General features: G+C 43.7%; 1 protein-coding gene and 1 non-coding gene across 5 annotated transcripts; one reads left to right on the top strand and one right to left on the bottom strand.

The window, feature by feature from the left end:
• The first annotated feature begins 521 nt into the window (after positions 1-521).
• LOC123063797 (U6 spliceosomal RNA) lies at positions 522-624 on the top strand. Its single transcript, XR_006430561.1, has one exon. It is a non-coding gene; the product is annotated as a U6 spliceosomal RNA (small nuclear RNA).
• Positions 625-4895: 4271 nt separating this feature from the next.
• Positions 4896-10044, bottom strand: LOC123060046 (myosin-17). Of its 4 annotated transcripts, none has more exons than XM_044482613.1 (20): positions 9742-10044; positions 9370-9517; positions 9095-9281; positions 8757-8998; positions 8557-8676; positions 8254-8475; positions 7972-8111; positions 7750-7867; positions 7595-7672; positions 7455-7511; positions 7196-7357; positions 6963-7106; positions 6665-6868; positions 6444-6581; positions 6288-6358; positions 6084-6183; positions 5891-6004; positions 5707-5787; positions 5514-5608; positions 4896-5393 (listed from the first exon to the last, which is right to left on the bottom strand). In XM_044482613.1, exons 3-20 carry the CDS (start codon positions 9195-9197, stop codon positions 5282-5284), a joined length of 2301 nt encoding a protein of 766 aa, XP_044338548.1. In that variant the 5' UTR covers positions 9198-9281; positions 9370-9517; positions 9742-10044; the 3' UTR covers positions 4896-5281. The 4 variants fall into 4 exon arrangements, with proteins under 4 accessions (XP_044338548.1, XP_044338546.1, XP_044338545.1 ...); XM_044482611.1 differs by having other exon boundaries at positions 9095-9232; XM_044482610.1 differs by having other exon boundaries at positions 9095-9232; positions 9370-9644; positions 9742-10021.
• Positions 10045-22100: the final 12056 nt, after the last annotated feature.

Here is a 22100-nt window from a genome sequence, read left to right as displayed (position 1 = left end):
AACGCACGATTGCATGCATTTGTTGCGTAGAAATTCATCATGTGATTTTTGCACAAAATTCAAATACTAATGGAGGTAGTGCACAGTTAATTAAGAAGAGGCATTTGTATCACCACTAGCAGTTCATTGGAAGCCCAATAGAAGTAATATCATGAATTCATAATGCAAGCGACATTCTATCTGCGGCTGCAGTAATGTGCTTTTTTTTTGGTTGAGAAACCTGCCACTACTTTTTTTTTTCTTTGAGCGTAACCTGCCACTACTAGCATAGGGCCTGGTCTGATTTGTTTTTTTGAGAACTGGGTCTGGTGTGATATGTATATGCCAGTTCGCTTCCAAGTTGGGCCGTCAGAGGAAGAACCACCCTGCACGCAAGTCGCGGCCCACTGGCCCATTTGTGCCACAGCGCGGTTCCTGCGGCTCGCGGGAGAGGGAGACAGCAGCGAACTCCAGATTAGTACCACCTCGCCTAGCGACAGAGCTTCATACCGGTTTATAAGCGCAGCTCTTTCATCCCTCTCGTCCCTTCGGGGACATCCGATAAAATTGGAACGATACAGAGAAGATTAGCATGGCCCCTGCGCAAGGATGACACGCACAAATCGAGAAATGGTCCAAATTTTTTCGAGATTTTGCGCGCCGGTTCCTGAGTTCCTTACAGATAAGCCCCTGAGAACTTTTTGGTTATGCGGTTGTGCCCTTTTCTTTGTATAAGCGGGACATTCCACTCTTTTCTTCTCCTTTCTGTCCAGGCCCCTGGCGTTGATTAGTTGCCCATTAAACCTTTTTTTTTTAATTTCGGTGCCTGACTTCCTGTTGGGTGATATTTCACATACGCCCCTGGTCTGTGTTGATTTCTTTTCCCTCAAAAAAGTCCTGCTATATTTGTTTTGCTTTCTCCCTATTTGTTCTTTTACTGATACTCCCCCTTGCCTTTTCTTAAACCAGTTCACCATAGATTTTCATCTTTCCCTATCTTCGGGTGGCTGTGCGGAGCACATTAATAATTACTAAAGGCCTGTTCGTCAATCCACTGCTCCCAGAAATACTAGAATCCAGGGAGCATCTCTTTCTCCACTCCGTATTTTCAACTGAAGCTCGGGCCGCTCCGGGAGCGGAGTCGTGCGGAGCGGCGAGACTCCGTACATGCCCTAAGAGCTGCACGTCCTATGACAGATGACACAAGTATCGCTATTCTTCATGAGCATTGCTATAGAGTCGACATTTTTTGACACGATACTGAGCCGGCGTTTCCATCAGACTGCTTGTAAGGTTGATGCTAGGCTATCTCACGATGCAGAGTTTGTGTCGGCTGCACATCAGGCATATAATGCCATGTGCGTATCAATTTCGATTCATCATCTGCATTACTGTTGCACCACTGCCACAACTCTCCTCTGGCCAACCCAATGAGTACTTGTGAGTTCCCTGTTATCATGATCGCTCATCCTTTTTTGTTTTTGTTTTTTGCGAGTGGATCCTGACCACATATCTATGCGCTGGCAGGTTCTACATCGATCACAACCCAATTTTGCGACGCAGTCACTCGTATAATTTCCGACGAACGCTTGCGTATATGAACAAAAATATTGTCTTGTTATACTTTGGCAAGATGCGCACGTACAAAATCACAAGCGGACCACTTGATTTTTTTCTATTAACCATGTATTAGAAATCTTATTAATTCTTACACTAGTCAGTTTTCATTAAACCGTGCCTAATTTTAACATCTCGTTTGTCCACAAGGTAGTGTAAATCAAGAATTTGGGTTGACCCGAAATACCCATCGGGCAAATCAGGCCACTGACTATTCTTTGTATGGGTCGACCAGTGGCCTCTTAAATTGGCCACGGGGGCCGAGTCCAAGGCTAGGTCTGGGTCGGCCGTTCCCATCCTGAGCGTCAAGTCACATATGCTCAAACGGCAAGGAAAAAACCCCGGTTGTAATGGAAAAACTAGCATTACCACTTCAATACCTTGACCACAACACACATGGCAATGTACACATATGCAACACAGCAAGGTATGCTTGGCTTGCAAGCATCAAGCTCCTCAACGACCATCAAAACCCAAAATCTCTTTCCTTGTTTTCCTGGATGTATATATAGTTATCATATACACCTACTTTTGTACAAGTCGGCACATGCAAATGCCAAAATTAGTATGATAGACAAACATTGCACTAGTGTAAAGAAAATATGCACAATTTTTTTTGGGGGGGGGGGGCCACTGCTCATGGCTGCTACTGCAAATTACCTTGAGAGTTATTGGGGAGCCCCTCTATCCCCGATCGGATGTGATGTTTTTTTAGCTCAAGCTCAACCCAAAATATTGAGAAGAAAATATGAATTCTTTTTGTGACAATTTTTGCCAAAAGTTTTGAGTGCTTGCGAAATTACATCAATGAATCGAATTGGTGGAAATCGTGGCAAAAAAATTGATGCTAAAAAATGCTATTTTTTAAAGCGTTTTGGTGTGTTGATTTATTTTCCACGACGAAACTTTGCAACCACCGAAAACATTTGTCAATTGTTGCCACAAAATAAATTCAGATTTTTTCTTTCAAATTTTTAGATTTTACTGTTCATCACGAGCTCATTTGAATTCGTGGGCAGAAGAGGACTTTCATGATGGTTCAGAGTGCATGGTTTACGTAAGCATTTAGGATTTTTTTTTGAAACTATGATGATTTTTATAGCAAATTCGGAAACTATACACCCTAATGGAGAAAAATCAAAAGTATCACCCCGTCGGCCTCTTGTTGGCCGAAAAGGGACTTTTCGGCCTCCTGTTGGCCGAAGAGTGACTTTTCGGCCAATAGTTGGCAAAAAAGGACTTTTCGGCCAACAGTTGGCCAAAGAGTCCCTCTTCGGCCAACACCAGCTCTACTTTTTAGAAAATTCATATCAAATAGGATTTTTAGTATTTTAGTTTGATTCTTTTTGCATTAGATTAGAATTTTACGAAGTTTCTGTAGATATCAAGTTTGACTAGATTTGTAAGTTTGAATTTGAATTTTCATGATTTTTCTCAAATCACTAGATTGCCTATAATTTGAGCTAGGAGTATTCTTTTTAGATGATTCTTTTTGCTACTGGTTCTTTGTGACTTTGTTTATCAGTAGTAATTAATTGGTGAATTTTAGGATTATTTAAAATTAGGTTTTTACGTCATTCCCTCCCTCCATTTTCTCCCGCCATTTTATTTCTCGCCATTCTCTCCCTCCATTTTCTTTCCCGCCATTCTCTCCAGCCATCTTCTTTCCCGCCATCTTCTTTCTCGCCATCTTCACTTCTCAACTTATAAAACGAGCCTCATGGTGTCCACGATCGTAGATAACATCGTCTGACACGGTCTGTGTCTCCTGCGTCGGTGCTGCTGGTGGAGTGTGAAACACTGTCTGAGAGAAGTCATAAGTGTTTGCAGCTTCGTCATCATCATCGGAGAGTGTTTCACACTTATGACTTCTCTCACACAGTGTTTCACACTCCACATGAAGGCATCATCGTCATCCTCCGTCGATGCAGCACTCCTTAGTGTGGCGGGAGAGAATGGCGGGAAATAAAATGGCGGCAAAGAAAATGAAGGGAAAAAGATTGCGGGAAAGTATTTTTTTTTTCATGTATAAAACAGCAATGGTTGTACAGGATTTACAAGGCACTTTTAAATATAAACTCCTATGAAGCTCAAAACAAGTTTTTTAGTAGGATAAAAGAAATAAAATACAATAAAATACTACAAATAAAATAGCTACTGATAACTAAACAGAAACAAAAAGAATAAGTCAAAAAACTAAAGAAAAAATTTAAAGCAATTAAAATTAAAAGAAATAGCATAAAACCTAACAAACACTAAAACAGAACTGTTTTCATAAAAACCTAATTTTAAATAATTATAAAATTCGCCAATTAATTACTACTGATAAACAAATTCACAAAGAACCAGTAGCAAAAAGAATCATCTTAAAAAATATTCCTAATTCAAATTATAGGCAATCTAGTTATTTGAGCAAATTCATGAAAAAATTAAATTCAAACTTTCAAATCTATTCAAACATGATATCTACAGAAACTTCATAAAATTTCTAATCTAATGCAAAAAGAATCAAATTAAAATACTAAAAATCCTATTTGATATGAATTTTTTTAAACAGTAGAGCAGGTGTTGGCCGAAAAGTACTTTTTGGCCCTTTTTGGCCAATGGTTGGCCGAAAAGTCCTTTTTCGGCCAACAGGAGGCCGACGGGGTGATACTTTTGATTTTTCTCCATTAGGGTGTATAGTTTCCGAATTTGCTATAAAAATCATCATAGTTTCAAAAAAAAATCAGCATTTAGGGCCTCACTTTTGCTAGGTGCGATTGTAGATGCTCTTATCATGTACAGTGCACAACTCAAAAAAGAAGAAGAGGCATTTGCATCATAGCTAGCACGCCATGAACTTGATGAAGCTCTTTTTTTTTTGGAGAAACTTGATGAAGCTCAGTTGTAGTAACACCATGAATTCATAAGATCAAGAGGGACATTCTATCTGCGGCAGCAGTAATATCCTCTATTTTTTTAGCTTATTATATGCGGCTATGCCCTTTTCTTACTGTTTGCTTCTCTTTTCCATCCAAGCCCCTAGCATTGATTACTGGTCCTGCTTAACCTTTTTATCTTCCAAAATGATAAGTTCCACACGTAGGGTGCGTGGCACTCCGGCCCTGATGTTTTTCAATGGCCCTTCTGTGTCACACGTCTGTTCCATGTTATCATTATGGCCACTCATCCTTTTTTTATCTTTCTTTGTGGGGGTTCATGACCACCTATCTATGCGATGAGACATCGATCACATTGTCAGGGTTAGGAAGCAATGATAGTCTCAGCCTCAAGTGACACATGCTCAAACGGCGAGGGAAGAAAAAATGCGGTCGTGATGGAAAAGCATCACCATTTCAATACCCTGACCACTGTATATATACATATGCAGCACAGAAGGGTTATGCTTGGCTTGGAAGCATCAACCTCCTCAACCATCATCAAAACCCCAAATCTCTTCCCTTGTTTTCCTGGATGTACATATATAGTTACATTACATATACAGCTCACTTTTGTACAAGTCGGTTGGCACACGCAAACGCAACCAAGAACCACTCAAAATCCAAGACAAGGAAAACAAAAACCCAAAAACCAGCCTGAAAAGGGAAAGGAAACTGATTTTTATGTACCCGAAAAACCAAGCCAAAACTGTGGTATGTATGTGTATATATCACGCGCTATGTATGTACATCACCAGAACCGTTCAGGCTTCGAACGGGGAGCCACTCTTCTCCTGGATCAGCGGCGGCAGATCCATGTCTGCTATGTCCACGTGCACCATCAGCCTGGCGATGTCGTCCACGGAGAACGGTATGCTGCATCAAGAGATGAACGGCGATTTTTCGGAACGAATGAGGAAAGCAGATTCTAGCATCCCAAACAGGGCCAGTGAAGTGAACAGAAAAGAAGGGGGAGGCTGGTGCTTTGCTTGGAACCTGAAATCATCGTCCAGGAGGAAAGAGTTGATGTCGTCTTGCACCGATGGGCTGCTCGATCCTCCGATCATCTTGGCTCGCATGCTCGCAACGATCTGCGGTATCAACGGATCATTATTATCCACTCCGGGAAATGGTAAGAGATGCAACCTGCATATTCGTGCGAAGATCGTGTGTGTTGGGAGTGGCCTACATCTGATGGGATGCCCAAGGTTCCGAACTTGTCGTCGCAGTACATCGTGCTGATCCGGTACAGTTGCTGCATGCTGAGTGCCTATTCGCAGGACAGAGACGTAGTATCCAAGAAAGTTAATGACATGAGAAGGATGATTATGATTGTTAAGAAAACAGTAAGGATCACTAAGGTCCAGACTTACCGGGCAGAAATCATCGGTGATCTCTTTGAGAGACTTGTTGTGCTTCTCTTCGAGTATTAAGAGCGTGACCGCCTGCCGAATATGCTTCAGTTCATCCCAGGATGAACCTGCATACTGTTTTACAGATGAAGGTTGATTACCAACTGCTTCCTGTGAGATCTCTAGTGAAACAATGGGGGAGAAATGTTGTCACCTCTTCCGTTAGCCAATGGCACCAATGCTCCAGCTCATCCAAGCCTGCTTTGACATACTCCCCATTACTGAAAGAGCAGCACTCACGCCGAAGCAGGAGACTGTAATTGATCCAAAAATATATCATTTCAGTTCATCTGTCCATGGCACTAGTTTTGCCCATACATGAATGAATGAAGAGTAGCAGTACATATGCTGCATGTACCTGTTAAATAGTTGCACATTGATGAATGAAAATACTTGGGTGAACAACTTGCAGATCAGGAATGGAGGCACCTGCAAATGCGTTTCCGCAGAAGAATGCGAAATGAGACGTGTTTCGAATAGCAACGGTAGCCAGTGATATAGCTCTGGTGCGTACGTAATTTGATTTTAAAACGTTGAGGGAATTCGTCAGGATCTTGATAATGCTCTGCCAATGTGCCATGGAGGCTTGTTGGGCCATGTCTGTTCCTTGAGGGCCTGTTCCTCTGGGGCTGACGATGAATGTTCTCGGTGCCTAGAGAAGGTATTTAATTTCATCACTCAGTCTTTGATCTTCCATCAAATGCTAATGAGAATTAGCAGACGTGCAGTGCATACCTGAATACACAGCCCAAGCAGAGACGACAGCTCCTTCTTGAGGTCGTGCCTGATCACTCCATAGACCTTCTCCAACAATGCCGTGAGCTGTTGCTTGAAAGCAAGAGCTGGATACTTGGCTTCAACCTGGGAAATGTCAGTCAGCGCACCGACCAACCGCCCATCGGAAACTGAACGCTCAGGATGACCAGGAGCTTGGTTTTCCTGGAATTTTTCAACCCGATACTGAGTACATAATTCCAAGTTCATTGATAACATAAGCTAATGATGAAGCTGAGAAGTTCTGCAACATGATTACCTTTGGTGAGTTGAGGGACGATGGTCTTCGCCTCTGACGCGCCAAAGCAGCTGAACCACTGGTTTTCAGTGTCCTTTGGAGAAGCAGCAGCAGTGTGCACGAATTGGATAGCCAATATGCTAATTTTTCGTTGCTGTCTCGCGCCTTGCAGGAGAAGACAAAACATCATGTCTCCATATTTCTTATGTCCATAAGAAGTGCCAGTTATGTGTACCATTGTAAATGTCACATACCTCAATTGCAGCACTTATCTTCTGAATAATGCGGTCAAAAACAGTGGTTCTGTCCTCTTCAAATGATCTCCAGTGGACCAAACAGCGGTAGATGAGGTACGCAGCGATAGGCCTTCCGGTTGAGAATCCCAGATCTTCAGATATGCACTTGATCAGCAGCTCCTAGATTTTCAGGAGCATTAGAAACGTCGCAAAGGCGCATCACATGAATTGTGATGGTGTTCCAAGCTTATCCAAGAGTTCGGAACCTGAATCCTACCTGCTGCTGTTTCTCAGCTTCAGCATCATTTGAGCCAGGCAGTTCAGCATTGTCATCCTAGTTAAGAGATCCCACAGGGTCAAATTAGCATCGCGTCCCACTAAAAATATTGATCAACCTAACTGTAGGACCATACATACGTCATGAATATCGCCGTTCCTGTCCACTATCACAGGCTTAACGGCACCATTTGTTGTTTTCTCATTCAATGGAGTTGCCTGTCAACATGCAACAACATGTTTTAGTAATATTGATGATCATGATTATAGATGGAATGCTTTTTGATCATGCGTACCTGAAGATCATGTGCTCTGTGGTTTTCGCTAGATGGTGACTTGACAGAAGGGATGGATGCAACAGCCTGTCTAAGCATTCTGTTTTCCGCTTCGAGGTCGGAAGCTTTCTCCTCCATCCTGCTCAACGACCGTGCAAAATATCCGAATTCATGATCGTTAAACTCGCAAGAAAGCCAGCATGCATTGTGCAGCACGGTAAATATGCAAACAAAAATTGCAACCTTTTGACGGAATCTTGCAGCGTTTTGTTCTTAATCTCCTGAACTCCAAGCAACCTAGCCAGTTTTTCATTTCTCAGTTCAGCCTTTGCCAGGGCCTTCTTGGCGTCAATGGTGGCCTGCATTTCTGCTCCCAGCAACCCCTGCAGCACACATAAAAAATTAAAAGAGCAAGAGCACGTTAGTCTCTGCATTTATCTGAACTAGCCACAGATCAGAGATTCATATGACTGAACCATAGCACATTGTACAATCTCTGGATGGAGCATTGGCATGAGAGATCACCTTGAGTCGGTCAACTTCGGCGTTCCACGAGTTAACCTTGTCAGCATCCTCCACCCATACCACAGTCTCCTTGATCACCGGAGGCGCCTCCGCTATCGCCTTGACCGCCGCCTCTCGCTCGGCGATGACCCTCACCTCCGCGTCCTCGACGGCCTGCTGCAGCACATCCACCATCTCATGCAGCCTGCAGATCTCATCCAGCCTCTCCCTCTCGACGTTGGCCTGCACATTTCAGCAAATTCAGATGACCAACCAACCACTCAAGCGACAGGAGTGGAAGATGAAGAGGGGTCAGGGTATGACCAGTCTGAGCTTGCCGAGCTGCCTCCTCGCAATGCTCTGCCTCCAAGCGCACTGGCAGATCACCGAGGCCCTCTTCATGGCCAGGTAGCTCCACAGCGCCCTGCGCGCGCGCCATTGCGCCTTTTACAAAATGTTCATTGTCAGAGAACTGCGACACACACCAGTACAACAACTGCAGTTGACTGCATCATGTTAGTCACCTGGATGTACACGGCTGCTCTGGTCCGCCGCCGGAGGAGGAGGTCGCGGCGAGCCGCCATGGCCCGGAACGCGGCCTGCACGGTGACGGCGGCGGCGGCGCGCCGCTGCAGCCGCGACTTGTGCCATGACAGGTAGGAGCGGCGCAGGTTCTTCTGGACCAGGAAGGCCAAGAGGAGCAGCAGCGCCGGGCGCCCCGCCACCTGCCACCTTGCCAACCAGCTATGCCTCTGAACAAAAGCCTCTGCGAAACACAGACCAAGGATCGAAACGGGTCACGAGCGAGCTCGATCGACGGCGGACACCGATCAAGAACGGCCGGAGATCGATGATGACTCACTGAAGAGAAACTGCAGCCAGGCGATGAGACGCCGCGCCGGGCTGTCCTGCGCGCGCGCTGGACCGGTGACCGCGGCCAGCTCCCTCCTCCGATCTCCATCCATGATCGATCTCGATGAGGTTCCTTCTTCTTCTTCTTCTTCTTCTCAAGAAGTTGCGGGCAGATCATGGACACATGGGTGTGAGATCTGGGTGGTCAACAGACAGAGTTACACGATCGACGAGCAGGTGGGTGAGCATGAAAAGATGATCGGTGATGCCTGCCTGCTGGCTTACCAGCGTGTGAGATGAGATGAGATGCGGGCCTCGATCTCATGAGCAGAGATCGCACCGTCTTGCAGCAGCCGGCAGCTTCATCCTGCCAGCCTCTCCCAGCTTAGGATGGCTACTTTCCCTTCCCTTCGCTTGCCCTGACCCTGACTTCCTCTTCTTTACTATGGAACAATGACGTGCCACCTCAAAACATTTCTTTATTAAGGGAGAAAGGGGCAGAGAAGATCTCTGGTTCCAGACTGTCCAAGGAGCGTCAGGGACGCGAGGAGCTGCTGGGTCTGGACAAATTCAGAATTCGTACCGAAAATCTAGTCAAGTTCTTCGATTTAGATTCGTCAGATTCAGAGCAGCCATGGGGGATCAGGGGATGGGTACCTCTCTCGGAAGAAGGCGACGGGCTCAGCGGCTATGGGCGGACGTCAGGGCGGTCCGGCGGTGGCTCCGGGCGGCCAAGCGGGGCCGGCGAGGCGATGCCGCGACGGCTGGGCTGGCGGCGGATCGAAATGGGAGCAGTCGCAGGTCGGCCAGGGGGCTCGGCCAGCTCGGGAGAGGCACTAGTGGGTTGACCCCTGTGCGTCGGGGACAAGCTAGCAGAGGAGCAGCGCAGGAATGTTGCTGGCAAGTGGCAACCACCCCAGAACATTATTTACAAGGAAGAGAAAGGGAGAAAAGGGGTGAAGAAAATGTCATGGACATCCACATTGCCATGGGAGAGCTTCAGACTTGAGTGGTGCGCGTCGACAGCGAAATCCACATTCTGATTATTTTATTTAGCATACGTACATGGAAGCAGAGACTTCTTGCCTCAAAGAACCATACGTAGGGTAGGAATTTGGCAAAGTTTCGGCATCCGGTGTGCCGCTCACTGGCCTCGCAAAAATGCTAGACGTACGGGAAGCTTTTACAAGAGTTAACGGACTCCCCTCACTAATCTCTCTCCCCTCCCCCCCCCCCTCTGATTTTCAGGGTGGGGCCCGCTTCATCTTAACAACCAATCAACACACCCCACCTCAGCATAGCCTGTAAAGGTCCTGTAAAACCCCTGTAGATGTAGCATTGCTGCTGGCCTCGATCTGGTGTGCTGCCACCGCCGCGCTGCGCTACGGGGAGGCTACGACGAAAATCGTGGAGCCCGGGAGGCAGGAGTGGAGGTGGTGGGGATTAAAGACCGGGCGCGGCGTTTTGGCTATCGGTTGCATATGTACTCGAGGTGAATAGTAAATTTGTATAAATAATAAAAAGAATTAAGAATTCTGATTATTTTTTTGTGATACTAGATGCTTATGTACGTGAAGTGCGTGCCAAATTACATGGAGTTTGTACATTTCAGTAGCTCTCAGTAAGAAAGACAAATTTTGAGGTTGTAAGAAAGGTTACCGTTCACGTATTGTTATGACCGATTTTGTCTTTTTTGCCATGAGCTCCCAGATGTCCGAACGAGCTGAAAATTTGGCACTAACATCACGCATTAGAACATCTTCCACCTAAAAAAGTTTAAGATTTTTTTAGTTTCTTTTTGAACTTACTGTTCACCGGGTGCAGATGAGCATGGACACTGAATTGATCTCATCTTATTTTTTTCAAACGGAGTATCAATCGCTATTTAAGACGATGAGTATGCAATTGAAGCGGGTGGCCAGGGAGATTTTTACCCAACATGAGTGGCAGCAAAATCTCCGGATCGAGGCACCATCTTCTTCAAACATAGGCATGGTGTCGGTCCTATATGACTCTATCGTTGCCTATATGTCTTTTTTGTCAGGATTTTGGCGTTTGGCTGTGTGCATCTTAGTTATGTAGAGACCAGGCGTTACTTATCATGTTTTAAATAAGTTTAATGCTACATTTTGAGTTTATAAAAGTGTCTTTTTAGTAAAAAATATATGAAGGAATTGATTTGGACCATAGTCTAAATGAGAATATAGACTATCCGATATAGATGCTCTTAGAGCATCTACAGTCAGACTCCTCAAATTGCCCCGGCGGACACAAGACCACTGATCGGACAAAAGAGAGAATGGAAAAAGTTGACCCAGCCAGACCCCTTAAAGCCTCCTTGAATGTCCGGGCTGTCTGACATTTCTCATATTGTCCTCATGTATGAGATGAGTTATGAGGAATGCCCTGGCGTGTCCGGTCAGTGATTCTGCATCCACCACATTACACTTGGCCCACCACATAGCATCTTTTTTCTTTTCTTATTATTTCTAAAAAATAAATAAACTGATGTGGATTTACCGTGCTTGTCAACTAAACTTAGTACTATTTTTTCATGAAAATCGTTCAAATTTTCCACTGTCAAAAAGACTGCGTCAAATTTGTAATGGAGTCCTAAAATACATGCGAGACTATAACAGTCTATGTATAGACAATCTGCTAAAAAAAACTACTTGTGTATGTGAGGAAATCTTTTTAAACCATTGTGTATATGGAAATTTAGACAACGAGTGAACGAGGTGTACACATTCTGTTGAAGAATGCTGTAATAATAAATACTACATTGGATCGAATAATGCATCTCAACTAGACCGATTTATTAAGGCACGTTAGGTAGGTAGAAGTGACCCTCACATCTCATCATGCAGCTGGAATGAATGCTTCGGGCATTTTATTATTATTTTATACAGAGAAAGCACATTTTATTTTCTTCTTCGTACTACAAAAGAAAATGTTTAGTCTGTCTGTCACAGAATTCGAGCTGTGGGCAGCTAAAACCAACGTAGTTGGTACATTCTGTAAAGTGGAAAGAGGAACCGGGTAGTAGGGTCACAGCCAGGCAGGCGATGGAGATGCAGCAGCACGGCTGGCTTCCATGAAAAAGAAGAAGAAGAAGATGCAGTATACGTGTAGAACAGGGAGCAACTAGAATAAAACCTGAGCTTCAGATGCAAAAATAGAAAAATGAAAATCTGGACCGTCAGATGGAAAATGAATGACACATATTTCGAGGACTAGTTCTGTACCCACTGTTACATGATTCTGTGCAAAGAAGTCCTCTGTTTTTGATTAATTTGCTTCATGTACATGGAGCATGTGCTAGTGCCTCCTTCGAGCATCCTTTCTTCTTTCTCCTACCGACGGGCGACGGTCTTGATCCGACGAAGCAAGGAGACTACACCCACTGGTGGTGCTCCCTGCCTCCTCACCCTTCTACGATCTAGCAACAGCTTGACCATATCACATGGTAGACTGCGACGTGCGCAGCTTCCCCGCCTTCTATGAGGTGCTTGACTTCGAACGCGTGGGTGGCCCCAACTACTCCGGCTCCAAAGTCACCTGGCATTGCCTCCCGGCAGCCCAGCATCGCGCTCCACATCATCATCTTGGACTTGGCTGCGGTCGACACGGTCTCCATAGCAAGGCAGTAGGATCCCCACTCACGCAACGGCCCATGAGGCACAAACCCGACCTTCTCCATGTAGGACTACAACGACTTCATGATCGGACCGTGCCCGACCATTCTCCACACACCTAGTTCCACCATCATTGATGCCGGGGAAGAAAACTCCAGTCTTCAGGTATGCTTGTCTATGAGGTTTCTCCCAACTTTCAAGTTAATTCTCTAGCATAATATGATCTTTTGTCCAGCTTCTACTTCAACATTCCATATCATAAAATGTTAACATTCCGTAAAGTGAAAAGAGGAACCGAGCAGTAGTTGGTGTGGAGGGATTATTTGTCGCTTGGCTCCCCACACCCCCTCCAAATTGGTCGTGGTTGCTCTACTCGCTATAAGCAAGCACAAGGGAAGCAATCATATTCTAAAAGCAACTATAGTAGAGTCATCAGATTAAGGGCCTGTTTGGTTCCAAATAAGTCACCAACTTATAAGTCGAAAAGCGAAAAAATGACTTATTTTGCCAAACAAACCCAACTTATAAGTCACCCCAACTTATAAGTCATAAATTGCTCCATCTCAACTTAAAACCTATAAGTCACCTCCTTTTGCGTGGGTCCCACCACCTTTACATAAAAAACAAGGTGGGAGGCTGGCTTCCATGAAAAAGAAGAAGAAGAAAATGCAATATACGCGTAGAATAGGGAGCAACTAGAATAAAACCTGAGCTTCAGATGCAAAAATAGAAAAATGGAAATATGGACCGTCAGATGGAAAATGAATGACACATATTTCGAGGACTAGTTCTGTACCCACTGTTACATGATTCTGTGCAAAGAAGTCCTTTGTTTTTGATTAATTTGCTTCATGTACGTGGAGCATGTGCTAGTGCCTCCTTCGAGCATCCTTTCTTCTTTCTCCTACCGACGGGTGGCGGTCTTGATCCGACGAAGCAAGGCGACTACACCCACTGGTGGTGCTCCCTGTCTCCTCACCCTTCTACGATCTAGCAACAACTTGACCACATCACATGGTAGACTGCGACGTGCGCGGATTCCCCACCTTCTATGAGGTGCTTGACTTCGAACGCGTGGGTGCCCCCAACTACTCCCGGCAGCCCAGCGTCGCGCTCCACATCATCATCTCGGACTTGGCTGCGGCCGACACGGTCTCCATAGCAAGGCAGCAGGAATCCTGATACGTCTTCATCGTATCTACTTTTCCAAATGCTTTTGTCCTTGTTTTGGACTCTAACTTGCATGATTTGAATGGAACTAACCCGGATTGATGCTGTTTTCAGCAGAATTATCATGGTGTTATTTTTGTGCAGAAATAAAAGTTCTCAGAATGACCTGAAAATCAATAAAGAATATTTTTGGAATATATAAAAAATACTGGCGAAAAAACAAGGCCGGGGGGCCCACACCCTGTCCACGAGGGTGGGGGCGCGTCTAGGCGCGCCCCTGCCTCATGGGCCCCCTGACGCTCCACCGACCTCAACTCCAATTCCATATATTCACGTTCCGAGAGAAAAAAAATCAGGAAGAAGGATTCATCGTGTTTTACTATACAGAGCCGCCACCAAGCCCTAATCTCTCTCGGGAGGGCTGATCTGGAGTCCGTTCGGGGCTCCGGAAAGGAGAATCCGTCGCCATCGTCATCATCAACCTTCCTCCATCACCAATTTCATGATGCTCACCTCCGTGCATGAGTAATTCCATCGTATGCTTGCTGGATGATGATGGGTTGGATGCGATTTATCATGTAATCGAGTTAGTTTTGTTAGGGTTTGATCCCTAGTATCCATTATGTTCTGAGATTGATGCTGCTATGACTTTTCTATGCTTAATGCTTGTCACTAGGGTCCGAGTGCCATGATTTCAGATCTGAACCTATTATGTTTTCATGAATATATGTGAGTTTTGATCCTATCTTGCAAGTCAATAGTCACCTATTATGTGTTATGATCCGTTAACCCCGAAGTGACAATAATCGGGGATACTTACCGGTGATGACTATAGTTTGAGGAGTTCATGTATTCACCAAGTGTTAATGCTTTGTTCCGGTACTCTATTAAAAGGAGGCCTTAGTATCCCTTAGTTTCCAATAGGAACCCGCTGCCACGGGACGGTACGATAAAATATGTCATGCAAGTTCTTTTCCATAAGCACGAATGACTATATTCGGAATACATGCCAACATTACATTGATGAGCTGGAGCTAGTTCTGTGTCACCCTATGTTATAACTGTTGCATGAGGAATCGCATCCGACATAATTATCCATCACTGATCCAATGCCTACGAGCTTTTCATATATTGATCTCTGCTTAGTTACTTTTTCGCTTCCACTGTTACAATCACTACAAAATCAATATTATTACTTTTGCCACCATTATGTTACTTCCATATTACTTTGCTACTAAGTACTTTGCTGCAGATATTAAGTCTTTCAGGTGCGGTTGAATTGACACTCAACTATTAATACTTGAGAATATTCTTTGGCTCCCCTTGTGTCGAATCAATAAATTTGGGTTGAATACTCTACCCTCGAAAACTGTTGCGATCCCATATACTTGTGGGTTAGCAAGACTATTTTCTGGCGCCGTTGCCGGGGAGCATTTCTCTATTCTTTGAGTCACTTGGGATTTATATCTGCTGATCACTATGAGGATCTTGAAAGGTGAAAGAATCAAGATTTTTCCCTCAACTACGAGGGGAGGCAAGGAACTGCCATCTAGCTCTGCACTTGATTCACCTTCTGTTTTGAGTAAACTTGCGACACTTACTCCTGCTATTCATTCTGATATGTCGCGTGTTATTGATGACGCCACTTCTGCTTTGCATGATACTTATGATGAAACTACTTGTATGCTTGATAATACTGTGCCACTAGGTGAATTTCTTGATGAAAAACTTGCTAGGGTTAGAGAGAATGAAATTATTGAAACTGATAATATTGATGAAAGTGATGATGAAGATTCTCCCCCTAGATATGAATTGCCTGTTGTGCCTGAAGGCTATGTTATGGATGAAGAAACTGCTAGAGACTTTCTTGCTTGCAATGATAGATATGATCTTAAGAAATTATTAGCTAAGCTGAAAGAAAAATCTTTGAATGCTAGAATGAAACATGACCCTGCTTTTGCTACTTCACCTATCTTTATTACTGATGAGGATTATGATTTCTCTGTCGATCCTGAGTTAATTACTTTGGTCCCTGCTTTTGCTACTTCACCTATCTTTATTACTGATGAGGATTATGATTTCTCTGTCGATCCTGAGTTAATTACTTTGGTTGAATCTGATTCTTTTTATGGCTATGAATCTGAAACTGTTGTGGCACATCTTACTAAATTAAATGATATAGCCACCCTGTTCACTAATGATGAGAAAACTCGCTATTACTTTATCCTTAAGTTATTTTCGTTCTCATTAAAGGGTGATGCTAAAACATGGTTTAATTCTCTTGATCCTGGTTGTGTGCATAGTCCCCAGGATATGATTTATTACTTCTCTGCTAAAAATTTCCCCGCTCATAAGAAACAAGCTGCCTTAAGGGAAATATATAATTTTGTGCAAATTGAAGAAGAGAGTCTCCCACAAGCTTGGGGGAGGCTTCTCCGATTACTTAATGCTTTGCCTGATCATCCTCTCAAGAAAAATGAAAGACTTGATATCTTTTATAATGGACTAACTGATGCTTTCAGAGACTACCTGGATAGTTGTGCTGGTTGTGTTTTCAGGGAAAGAACTGTTGATCAAGCTGAATTGCTATTGAATAATATGTTGACTAATGAAAATAATTGGATACTTCTTGAACCAACTCCTAAGCCAACTCTGAAGAAAAGGGGTATTCTATTTCTCAGTCCTGAATATATGCAAGAAGCAAAGAAATGTATGAAAGAAAAAGGTATTAAAGCTGAAGATGTTAAGAATTTACCACCTATTGAAGAGATACATGGTCTTGATAACTCGACATAGGTAGTAAAGGTAAATTCTCTCTATAGATTTGATGAAGGTGATATTCCTCGTTATAAGTCTGCTAGCCAATGCTTGGATGAGTTTGATAATTTTATTGTTAAACAAGAAAACTTCAATGCTTATGTTGGTAGACAATTGAAACACAATGGCTATATGATTGAACACTTGAGTGATAATATGTCTAGAGTTAAAGATGAACTTAAACTTATTAGTAAACATGCTTCTATTGGTTACCACTCAAGTAGAACAAGTACTTCAGGCTCAGAATGATTTGCTTAATGAATTAAATAATAAGAAAAATGATAATGCTGTTAGAGTTATGACTAGAGGGGGTAAATGACTCAGGAACCTTTGTATCCTGAGGGCCGTCCTAAGAGAATTGAGCAAGATTCTCATAGAACTAATGTTGATGCACCTAATTCTTCTAAAAGGAAAAAAAGAAAGATGATACGACTTTGCATGCTTCTAGTGAACCTGTTGTAGACACACCTGAGAATCCCAGTGATATTTCTATTTCTGATGCTGAAACACAATATGGTAATGAACATGAACCTAGTGATAATGTTAATGATGATGTTCATGTTGATGCTCAACCTAGAAATAACAATGATGTAGAGATTGAACCTGCTGTTGATCTTGATAACCCACAATCAAAGAATCAACGTTATGATAAGAGAGACTTCGTTGCTAGGAAGCACGGTAAAGAAAGAGAACCATGGGTTCAGAAACCCATGCCTTTTCCTCCTAAACCATCCAAGAAAAAGGATGATGAAGATTTTGAGCGATTTGCTAAAATAATTAGACCTATCTTTCTGCGTATGCATTTGACTGATATGCTTAAAATTAACCCTTATGCTAAGTACATGAAAGATATTGTTACTAATAAAAGAAAGATACCAGAAGCTGAAATTTCCACCATGCTTGCTAATTACACTTTTAAAGGTGAAATACCAAAGAAACTAGGAGATCCAGGAGTACCAACTATACCATGCTCCATTAAAAGAAACTATGTTAAAACTGCTTTATGTGATCTTGGAGCCGGTGTTAGTGTTATGCCTCTCTCTTTATATCGTAGACTTGATTTGAATAACTTGACACCTACTGAAATATCTTTGCAAATGGCTGATAAATCAACTGCTATACCTATCGGTATTTGTGAGGATGTGCCTGTTGTGGTTGCAAATGTTACTATTTTAATGGACTTTGTTATTCTTGATATTCCCGAGGACGATAGTATGTCGATTATCCTTGAAAGACCCTTCTTGAATACTGCAGGGGCTGTTATTGATTGCAACAAAGGCAAAGTCACTTTTCATGTTAATGGTAATGAGCATACGATACACTTTCCGAGAAAACAACCACAAGTCCATAGTATCAATTCTATTGGAAAAATTTCAATGATTATTATAGGAGGTTTTGAATTTCCTCTTCCTACCGTCAAGAAGAAATATGATATTCTTATTGAAGGAAATATGCCCTAGAGGCAATAATAAAGTTATTATTTATTTCCTTATATCATGATAAAAGTTTATTATTCATGCTAGAATTGTATTAACCGGAAACATAATACATGTGTGAATACATAGACAAACAGAGTGTCACTAGTATGCCTCTACTTGACTAGCTCGTTAATCAAAGATGGTTATGTTTCCTAACCATGGACAAAGAGTTGTCATTTGATTAACGGGATCACATCATTAGTTGAATGATCTGATTGACATGACCCATTCCATTAGCTTAGCACCCGATCGTTTAGTATGTTGCTATTGCTTTCTTCATGATTTATACATGTTCCTATGACTATGAGATTATGTAACTCCCGTGTGCCGGAGGAACACTTTGTGTGCTACCAAACGTCACAACGTAACTGGGTGATTATAAAGGTGCTCTACAGGTGTCTCCAAAGGTACATGTTGGGTTCACGTATTTCTAGATTAGGATTTGTCACTCCGATCGTCGGAGAGGTATCTCTAGGCCCTCTCGGTAATGCACATCACTTAAGCCTTGCAAGCATTGCAACTAATGAGTTAGTCGCGGGATGATGTATTGCGGAACGAGTAAAGAGACTTGCCGGTAACGAGATTGAACTAGGTATTGGATACCGACGATCGAATCTCGGGCAAGTAACATACCGATGACAAAGGGAACAACGTATGTTGTTATGCGGTCTGACCGATAAAAGATCTTCGTAGAATATGTAGGAACCAATATGGGCATCCAGGTCCCGCTATTGGTTATTGACCGGAGACGTGTCTCGGTCATGTCTACATTGTTCTCGAACCCGTAGGGTCCGCACGCTTAAGGTTACGATGACAGTTATGTTATGAGTTTATGCATTTTGATGTACCGAAGTTTGTTCGGAGTCCCCGATGTGATCACGGACATGACGAGGAGTCTCGAAATGGTCGAGACATAAAGATTGATATATTGGAAGCCTATATTTGGATATCGAAAGTGTTCCGGGTGAAATCGGGATTTTACTAGAGTACCGGGAGGTTACCGGAACCCCCCGGGAGGTACATGGGCCTTAATGGGCTTTAGTGGAAGAAGAGGAGAGGCGGCCAGGGCTGGGCCGCGCGCCCCTCCCCCCTATTCCGAATAGGACAAGGAGAGAGGGGGCCGGCGCCCCCTTCCTTCTCTCTCTCTCTCTCTCTCTCTTTTCCCACCTCGCGAATCCTATTCCAACTAGGATTGGGGGGGAAGTCCTACTCCCGGAGGGAGTAGGACTCCTCCTGGCGCGCCCTATGATGGCCGGCCGGCCTCCCCCTCTTGAACCTTTATATACGGAGGCAGGGGCACCCCTAGAGACACAAGTTGATCCACGTGATCATATTCTTAGCCGTGTGCGGTGCCCCCTTCCATCATAGTCCTTGATAATATTGTAGCGGTGCTTAGGCGAAGCCCTGCGACGGTAGTACATCAAGATCGTCACCACACCGTCGTGCTGACGGAACTCTTCCCCGACACTTTGCTGGATCGGAGTCCGGGGATCGTCATCGAGCTGAACGTGTGCTAGAACTCGGAGGTGCCGTAGTTTCGGTGCTTGATCGGTCGGGCCGTGGAGACGCACGACTACATCAACCAAACGCTTCCGTTGTCGATCTACAAGGGTACGTAGATCACACTCTCCCCTCTCGTTGCTATGTATCACCATGATCTTACGTGTGCGTAGGAATTTTTTTGAAATTACTACGTTCCCTAACAGTGGCATCCGAGCCTGGTTTTATGTGTTGATGTTATATGCACGAGTAGAACACAAGTGAGTTGTGGGTGATATAAGTCATACTGCTTAACAACATGTCATACTTTGGTTCGGCGGTATTGTTGGACAAAGCGGCCCGGACCGACATTACGCGTACGCTTACGCGAGACCGGTTCTCCCGACGTGCTTTGCACATAGGTGGCTTGCGGGTGACAGTTTCTCCAACTTTAGTTGAACCAAGTGTGGCTACGCCCGGTCCTTGCGAAGGTTAAAACAGCACCAACTTGACAAACTATCATTGTGGTTTTGATGCGTAGGTAAGATTGGTTCTTGCTTAAGCCCGTAGCAGCCACGTAAAACTTGCAACAACAAAGTAGAGGACGTCTAACTTGTTTTTGCAGGGCATGTTGTGATGTGATATGGTCAAGACATGATGCTAAATTTTATTGTATGAGATGATCATGTTTTGTAACCAAGTTATCGGTAACTGGCAGAAGCCATATGGTTGTCGCTTTATTGTATGTAATGCAATCGCGCTGTAATGCTTTACTTTATCACTAAGCGGTAGCGATAGTCGTGGAAGCATAAGATTGGCGAGACGACAACGATGCTACAATGGAGATCAAGGTGTCGCGCCGGTGATGATGGTGATCATGACGGTGCTTCGGAGATGGAGATCACAGGCACAAGATGATGATGGCCATATCATATCACTTATATTGATTGCATGTGATGTTTATCTTTTATGCATCTTATCTTGCTTTGATTGACGGTAGCATTATAAGATGATCTCTCACTAAATTATCAAGATAAAAGTGTTCTCCCTGAGTATGCACCGTTGCCAAAGTTCGTCGTGCCCAGACACCACGTGATGATCGGGTGTGATAAGCTCTACGTCCATCTACAATGGGTGCAAGCCAGTTTTGCACACGCAGAATACTTAGGTTAAACTTGACGAGCCTAGCATATGCAGATATGGCCTCGGAACAGTGAGATCGAAAGATCGAGCGTGAATCATATAGTAGATATGATCAACATAGCGATGTTCACCATTGAAAACTACTCCATTTCACGTGATGATCGGTTATGGTTTAGTTGATTTGGATCACGTGATCACTTAGAAGATTAGAGGGATGTCTATCTAAGTGGGAGTTCTTAAGTAATATGATTAATTAAACTTAATTTTATCATGAACTTAGTCCTGATAGTATCTTGCTTATGTATGTTTGATTGTAGATAGATGGCCCGTGCTGTTGTTCCGTTGAATTTTAATGCGTTCCTTGAGAAAGCAAAGTTGAAAGATGATGGTAGCAATTACACGGACTGGGTCCGTAACTTGAGGATTATCCTCATTGCTGCACAGAAGAATTACGTCCTAGAAGCACCGCTGGGTGCCAGGCCTGCTGCTGGAGCAACACCAGATGTTATGAACGTCTGGCAGAGCAAAGCTGATGACTACTCGATAGTTCAGTGTGCCATGCTTTACGGCTTAGAATCGGGACTTCAACGACGTTTTGAACGTCATGGAGCATATGAGATGTTCCAGGAGTTGAAGTTAATATTTCAAGCAAATGCCCGGATTGAGAGATATGAAGTCTCCAATAAGTTCTATAGCTGCAAGATGGAGGAGAACAGTTCTGTCAGTGAGCATATACTCAAAATGTCTGGGTATAATAATCACTTGATTTAGATGGGAGTTAATCTTCCAGATGATTGCGTCATTGACAGAATTCTCCAATCACTGCCACCAAGCTACAAGAGCTTCGTGATGAACTATAATATGCAAGGGATGAATAAGACTATTCCCGAGCTCTTCGCAATGCTGAAAGCTGCGGAGGTAGAAATCAAAAAGGAGCATCAAGTGTTGATGGTCAACAAGACCACTAGTTTCAAGAAAAAGGGCAAAGGGAAGAAGGGGAACTTCAAGAAGAACAGCAAGCAAGTTGCTGCTCAAGAGAAGAAACCCAAGTCTGGACCTAAGCCTGAAACTGAGTGCTTCTACTGCAAGCAGACTGGTCACTGGAAGCGGAACTGCCCCAAGTATTTGGCGGATAAGAAGGATGGCAAGGTGAACAAAGGTATATGTGATATACATGTTATTGATGTGTACCTTACTAGAGCTCGCAGTAGCACCTGGGTATTTGATACTGGTTCTGTTGCTAATATTTGCAACTCGAAACAGGGACTACGGATTAAGCGAACACTGGCAAAGG

The sequence above is a fragment of the Triticum aestivum genome, chromosome 3A (assembly GCF_018294505.1).
Source record: "Triticum aestivum cultivar Chinese Spring chromosome 3A, IWGSC CS RefSeq v2.1, whole genome shotgun sequence".
Lineage (NCBI taxonomy): Eukaryota > Viridiplantae > Streptophyta > Magnoliopsida > Poales > Poaceae > Triticum > Triticum aestivum.
Note: the sequence above shows the minus strand (reverse complement) of the source record. Positions and strands in the feature narration are given on the sequence as shown.

Coding starts and splice junctions, on each gene's coding strand:
- LOC123060046 (XM_044482611.1), bottom strand. CDS start 9,409: ATGAGATCGAGGCCCGCATCTCATCTCATCTCACACGCTG. Junction 6,005..6,083: donor GCCATTGGCTAACGGAAGAG/GTGACAACATTT, acceptor TCTGTAAAACAG/TATGCAGGTTCATCCTGGGA. Junction 5,394..5,513: donor CTCCTGGACGATGATTTCAG/GTTCCAAGCAAA, acceptor CTCTTGATGCAG/CATACCGTTCTCCGTGGACG.